Source organism: Camelina sativa, chromosome 12, assembly GCF_000633955.1.
Source record: "Camelina sativa cultivar DH55 chromosome 12, Cs, whole genome shotgun sequence".
In the NCBI taxonomy this organism is placed as follows: domain Eukaryota; kingdom Viridiplantae; phylum Streptophyta; class Magnoliopsida; order Brassicales; family Brassicaceae; genus Camelina; species Camelina sativa.
The window spans coordinates 19,746,821-19,754,170 of NC_025696.1; the positions used below are offsets into that span (position 1 = coordinate 19,746,821).

Here is a 7,350-nt window from a genome sequence, read left to right on the forward strand (position 1 = left end):
GCGACTAAGGATTTATTGTCGAGACATTGTTCCAAAACAGTCGCATCATAGCAACGCTTTTGCGACTGAAATTTGGTGTTGTACATTTGCGACTCCTTTACGTCTACTACTTTTGTCGTCGTCAGCCCGTCACAAAAATGTCGTAAAACGGTCACAAAAGTTTGTGACTAAAAATTCAGTCACATAAAGTAGTTACAAATTACATGTTTTCGTGTAGTGTGTGTAAGTTCACCTCCCTTTCCAGCAGCTTCACCGTGAATGGATACAAGAGCTTTTAACTGAGCTCGCCTAAATAAAGGGTCATTGTGTCCCAATACCCAATCCAACATCTTCGCAATAGGAAAAGCTATGGGGTAAGCGATAATCATTAAGATGCGGACAAGCCAAACCAGATTAGCTCCCACTGCCAGTCCATACCTGGTGCATATGGCTTGAGGAATAACCTGAAATAACGGTGGTAAATTCATTGGAAGGCATGATAAAACTTAAAAGTTTAAATAGCAAAACTTTGGAGGTAAAAGAAAAGCATACCTTTCCAACAAATAGAACGAAAGTGACAGATAGAATAATAGCAACATACTCATTGAATATCTTGTCCAAGTATATAGGAAGCCCCTGCAAGTTCCCAAAGTGATACATGTTTAGTTTGAGATCCTTACAAATCTAGTCATCATAAACTTGTGGGAATAAAAGGAAAAGATTCGGATATGAGAGACTACCTCCATTGCAACAGCATTGAACAAGAGTAGTGTCACTAATAACTGATGCTGTTTCTGGACAACCGGAATAATCGCAGCTGAATCATACAAAAAAAAGAAAAAACTATTTCAAGAGTTCAAACAAAATCAAGATTCCATAGGGACATGTAGAAGCAGTTCCCTAATGATCTCAACTGAGAGGAAAAAAAAAAAAGAGATCTCATCTCACCTGATTGTTTCTTCTCCTTTGGAGCAGAGCCGTGCCTACTTGAGAAATTAAGAAACATTCGCCTACGGCCTAATTATATTTCATGTAAAACTGTAAGCACATTTAAACTTTGCTTGCACTAACGTAAGCAAATTTCTATTAATATCCCATGGCTAATCCATAGTTTTCTAGAAAAAAAGGTTTAGTGCATTCTTTTCTTGGTATTTGTCCACTCACTCTTTCATTTTCTTTTATTAAATGGACTTTTTTTTTGCTAAATCCTTATCATCTATGTTATATTAATGTGAATTTAACAACTTTATAGATACACAAAACTATGTTATATAGAGACCATATATATTATATGGTATTGATTATATGGAGAACTTTTGTTATATTTTTAGTATATTAACTGAAAAAATTTAAAATAATTTTGCCAATGGCCTTGAACTAGGCACGGCTCTGCTTTGGAGTGCCGCTGCGTTGGAGGATTTCGAGCTCGACCAGACCGAGAGACATGAGCCCCAAGGTGAGACCAGACATGATACCAGCAAATATGACGAGGAAACAAGAGACACCAGCGTAGATAATCCACCATAACGATCCGAAAGGGATGGCCTCGACTTCTACGGTGTTAGATTGTACAACGCCGGCCAACATCCTTGCAGCCACCACCGCACTGATCAAATGCATATCTTTTCAGAAGAAACAGTTCTCTGTCAAAGCATATAAGTTCAGTAAAATCTCAAGGACAAGCTGCAAAAAGAGTGAAAGTTTTATCATTACTCCCTACAAGACCCTTGACTTATTTATGGTGTTTGATTAATGTAGTTTACTCTTCCCACGCGTTAAATCCCAAGGTGTAAATATTATCATATATAGACTAACATGTTGAATAAAAACAAAGATGTGGTGGGGTAGTACTCTCGCATGGCATGAGATGTGAAGTCTCTTCCTATAGATCTAAATTTTGGATCACTTCTTTTCAGAAATATCAGAAAATATTATATTAAAGCTCGCAGTACATATGAGCACCCATAAGAATGCTTTTTATGTCCGCTTACGAGCCTATATCTTCGATTTACTTACATTCAACCACTAGCCCAACTCTACGTTAATCTTAAGTTAACTTGTACCTCTTAAATGATAGACATACAGTATATCAAATAAACGTAGGTGCGAGTATATAGCTTATTCAGTGTAAACAATGATTTATAACTATTAATTAAAAATAGGATTAGAATTACCTATTCTGTTATATATATATATATAGCAAATGTTGTTTATATTTCTTTTCAAAATATCATTTTATAAATGAATAAAATTATATTAAAAAATACATAAATATTTTGTAAAGTTATGCAGTAGATGATCCATGTGCTTAATATGATAAAGGTGTTCTTAGTCGAAGTAAGTCAAAAAGACATTTGTAAAAACTTTGACAAAAAAAAAAAAAGACATTTGTAAAAACAATTTAATGATATGATAAGTAATTCAATTAAATTAAACAATCTTCCATATGTGTAAGATATCTTGCACGTATAGTAAGGAGTAATTGTTATATATTCCTCTAATGACTTCATCAACAACGTATGTGATGTCGAATGGTTGAACAAGTCTCTTCACTCCTTTGCTCCATTTGAGACACGGATCATACTCGGTTTTGTTTTTTAACAAAAACAAAAAATGTGACGTCGTGCACATCCACCACGTTATACTTGGTTATAAAATTACATTAATAATGCATATGTACTTTGGTAATATATTTTATTTTTTTTCATTTAATCAATTAATACTTGCTTAGCTTTAAACAAAACAAAAGAGTGGTACGAGGTATCATGGGAGACCTAAGAATAATAATATAATGATCAATTTTAAACCATAACACGGATCCCACACGCTATCTTTTTGGTTTTTATCTTGATACTTTTTACACGTTCTCTACCTAACAATGGCGACACTTTTCTTCAAACATGACCAATCACGATAAATTTTATTTAAACTCAATGACCAACTAACAAGAATTTGTGAAGGCTACTATATTAGTGTAAAGAACTCTCTGTCTATAATACTATCAAAACCCTAAACGACTGCCATTTGAAAAATCTATTGTATTGTTTTTGAACAAAAACCATGCTTATTTTAAGTCTTAAAAAAAACACATGTCATTTTCCAAAAACAACAAGATGAATTTAAACAAGATATGTGTAGGGGGAACTATAAAAGAAAAAGGTTTTGTTCACTAGCTTTTCTTACTTAGGGTTTTCGATTAATAATATAGTTGGATGTTTTTAATAAATTAGCCAACTAATTAATACTTAAAAGGGTTTTATATATCACTAGATGAGAGCCCGCACGATGTGCGGGTTTAAAAATTGTTGATGAAAATAAATTTTAAATCTTAAATAATTTTTTGAAAATATATAAAACAATTTTATTTCTTAAAGTAAATTTATAAATAATTTAAGTTTCTTCATACATATATTTATATTTATATATTTTTAATATATTATAACAATTATTACAATAATCTAAAGCTAAATTATATCCCACTAAAACTTGTGCCAAATACTCATCATTACAAATATTATTATTGTCAAATTTCAAAAACGTTTCACAATTTATTTACAAAATATTTTACATGCAACAAATTCATCAAAGCAACATTCAATAAGTAACCACGTATAATTTTACTCTATGTTTTACCATTAAAAATATGTTCTTACACACAATTATTTTATTGTTAAAGTATGATGTTTATCACCACCTATAAAATGTCTTCTAAACAAATTAAACAAATTTTATGTTGCTTTACTTTCATTTTGGCATAATTATAGTTCTTATAATTACTAAAATTGTTTTGTGACATAATTTCTTTAACCATAAAGTTTTTTTTACTCCAAAGATATTTTGGATGAACAACTGGTGAAAATTATCTACTCGATTACAATGATTTTATGACTAACCCAATAAAGTTAAGAAATTGAAAAAAAATATAATATAATATAATAAAAATAAAAATTTGAAAATTATAATCTGGATGGTATATATAAGTCTTAGATGATTCAAATATACAAAATAGAAACTTTATATACAATCCAAAATATGACATATGTCATAATCACGTTAAGGATCAACGACCTATTTACTCTTCAGAAATATCCAATTGTACCAAAACAACTTAAAGCTATGACATCGTCTCAAATATTCTCGAATCATAAATTCTCAACTTATTTTTACCCGAATCAAAACTTCTCATATATTTCTCTATATACCTGGTTTAAACGGTTTTGCGAACCTAATTCGATAAAAAACCACATAAATCCGGTTTGAAACCAATTTTAAAATGGTATACCGTTCCAACTTTCCAAATTTGAAACCGCTTCTCAATTACTCGATGAAGCAGCTCTTGCCAATACCAGAATCATCAACATTATTCAAAAAAGACAACTCTAAATTTTGACCAAAAACATCAACCACCGACTTATCTTCCAAACTTATAATGCTACTAACTGTAGAATCACTTTTGGAACCTCCATCAGTGTCTCCATCCTCGATTAAATTAGCGGGCTTATATACTTCAATTTTATTACATCTGATAGCTTCCATTGAAAAACCCGCACGAATCAAAAACCCACGCAATAGATCGACAAAATTATATAAGAAAAAAAAATCAAAGATCAAAGATCAAAGCTTTCGATAAAAACATGTAACGTTATGTAGATATAATGTTATTTTCTTAAATTAGCTGTCCTATTATGTTTCAAAAATAATAATTCTTTTGACATAACTTATGTTATTCTTTTTAAATTTGTTATTCACTATTTATTTATTAATAAGCTAATAATATACATGGTTAGTGAATTACTTTTTTGTTTATACATGTCAAAATCTTATTGAGAAAACATGTATAATATAAGTAACGTACAATGGAAAATATATTAGTTTTGTTAATTTTCCTTTTTTGGTTTAGAATTTTTTTTTAGATATAAATATGTAAATTTTATTTAGATTTGATGTTATCTTCTTAATTATCTGTTTTGAAAAATAATATTTTTTTGACACGTGTCTGCATCTCATGAGTGTACTTGACACGTGTCATGATAATGTTAATAGCTAATTTGAAAACCCTACTTTATATAGTAAATTAAAGTCTTAATATAATACAAAAATTAGTTCAGACTTCAATTCAAGCTTTTTTCCCAAGACTGCCAATCGGTTCTTCATGATTTTCGTTTTCTTCGCATGTGCCTTCACAAATCTTGTTGCAGTATTTAGTGTTCGAAATTGGCTAACAATAGAGACATAAATTTTTTTTTTTTTTTTTGTGCAAACAAAGACATAAAATTTAATATGTTAGGTTATATAGTATAATCATACAACCAAATATGAATGATACATAGTATATTTATTTTACCATGTAGTGGTTGAGAATCTTTTATAACAGTGAAACTTTGATATGGATGGCACATAGTATATTTATCTTAGTTGTTTTTTTTTTAAATATAGTAAGATTACAATTATCTTACGCTTTCTCTTACCAAGCTTTAAAACTGTGATTTCTGATCGTTAAAATTGACACGTGTCAGGATCTGATAAGTTACTAACTTTGATATTTAATTGTTAAAATTGACACGTGTCACGATCCGGTGAATTTTTAATTTTGATCTCTAATCGTTAAAACTAACACGTGTCACGATCTAGTGAGTTACTAACTTTGAGAACCAAAGTTTATATAATAAGATTAGAATCTCTTACTTAGAGATTTTCAGCTTTTTGATAATTTAGTTAAAAAGTTTTAAAGATTGATCAGCCGATACGTGATTGGCTTTCTCATTAAAATCAAAATTTTCTTATATGTATCTTTTGTTACGTTGCAGGTATATTAAACGCTCACCAAACGGTCTGCGCCCAATGACATCGACAGGTTTGGTTTGAAGGAGATAACTTAGAATTGGTCAACTTGATTCACAAAGGTGGACTAGGTGAGGATCACAATAATCTCGGCACTCTTCTCTTTGATCTGAGACATTGGATGTCTAAGCTATCATTACGTACTTTCATTGAGCTATATGATATAAATCGGGAAATTATATGCTGCTGCTCACAATGGTCAAAACAAGCTGCTTCTTACCTTATGTATATCAAGTGTATTCTGTACCACCTGTTTGATTGGTTAACTATATTTGTATCAGTACCCATTCACAATTTAATGGAAGTTTAATTTATGGTGTTAAAAAAATACGTATTAAATTAACCACAAAATACTATTATATTTTATTAATGATTTTTCTATTTGTATAACATATTTAAGAAAAAAAGAATTTGTTGTCTTTTGTTGTTGTTCGATTTAACCCCTAACTCTTTCGGCATCTTATTCCTTAGAAACGCGAGCACGACACAGAATGTTTTAATCACAAACTCGATGATATAACTAAGTTATAAGAACAGAAAAAAGAACTGAAAAAAATTATTTACAAGGATGATAAAATAAAAAAGAACACCAAACATCAATTCGAAGGGTGATTAAAGTCTGAAGAGTTTATCACCCTTGACGATAGGGTTTTGTTTTGTTAGATCGTGTATGGCGGCAGATTTATAATCCGACGGACAAGAATGCTCCTCCGGGTATCGGTGAGACCCGCAGAACATGTGACCACATCTACAGTGAAACCCTAGCAACCCCACCTTCTTCTTGCACGTATTGCATCTACTACTCTTTTTCTTATCCTTCTTCTTCACCTCAATGGCCGTCACCTCCTCGGTTGTGACCTCTTCAGCCGCCTCCACTGCTGTTTTCAAGTTGTTTTTCAAAGTGGGTAAGTATCTGGCAGACTCGTCCTTTAAGAAATCGTTGTAGCACTTAGAGCATAGGTTCTTTGTCTGTGAAGAGCTGAAGAAGCCACAGCCTCTAATGCATAAAGAAGGTTCTCCTGACATAGCTCTCTGTCTTTGCTTTCTTGTTTTGGTTCTCCACAATCTAATCTTATGTTTGCAATGTTTTGTGTATTTGACTTAGCCTTCTTATTTGCTTTGGCCCTCTACAAATCTAATCTTATGTCTGAAACTTTGTATGTCGTTAAGTTTTTATAGAACTCTGGAAAGCCTTTACCTGATAGATTCAGGTGTTATTATGTCCTAATCAAATTAGATTTTTATGTCTATTTTTCATATTTTATTTGTGGACTTGTCTATTTTTTTTTACAGTGGATTTGTATATTAATAGAATCATAGTGATTGCAGCGGACGGACTAATCCAATTCTACGTGAAAAACATATAACATTATCCTTAGAAATAAAATTAATATAAAGTTTTTGACTCCATGAAAATCGAGTAATTAAAAGATTACTCAGTTGCTTATTTTTAAGCCTTTTAAAGTACTCATCGCAAAAGTAACAGAGAAAAGAGAGAGAGAGAGAGAGAGAGAGAGAGAGAGAGAGAGA

General features: G+C 31.2%; 1 protein-coding gene and 1 pseudogene across 1 annotated transcript; both read right to left on the bottom strand.

Annotated features, from left to right (window-relative positions):
- LOC104732246 overlaps positions 1-1,728 on the bottom strand; it is a 20,180-nt pseudogene extending 18,452 nt beyond the window's left edge.
- On the bottom strand, positions 6,367-7,039 carry LOC104732247 (putative zinc finger A20 and AN1 domain-containing stress-associated protein 8). The gene has a single exon (XM_010451783.2). The coding sequence runs from the start codon at positions 6,844-6,846 to the stop codon at positions 6,433-6,435; it is 414 nt and encodes a 137-aa protein (XP_010450085.1). The 5' UTR covers positions 6,847-7,039; the 3' UTR covers positions 6,367-6,432.

Coding starts and splice junctions, on each gene's coding strand:
- LOC104732247 (XM_010451783.2), bottom strand. CDS start 6,846: ATGTCAGGAGAACCTTCTTTATGCATTAGAGGCTGTGGCTTCTTCAGC.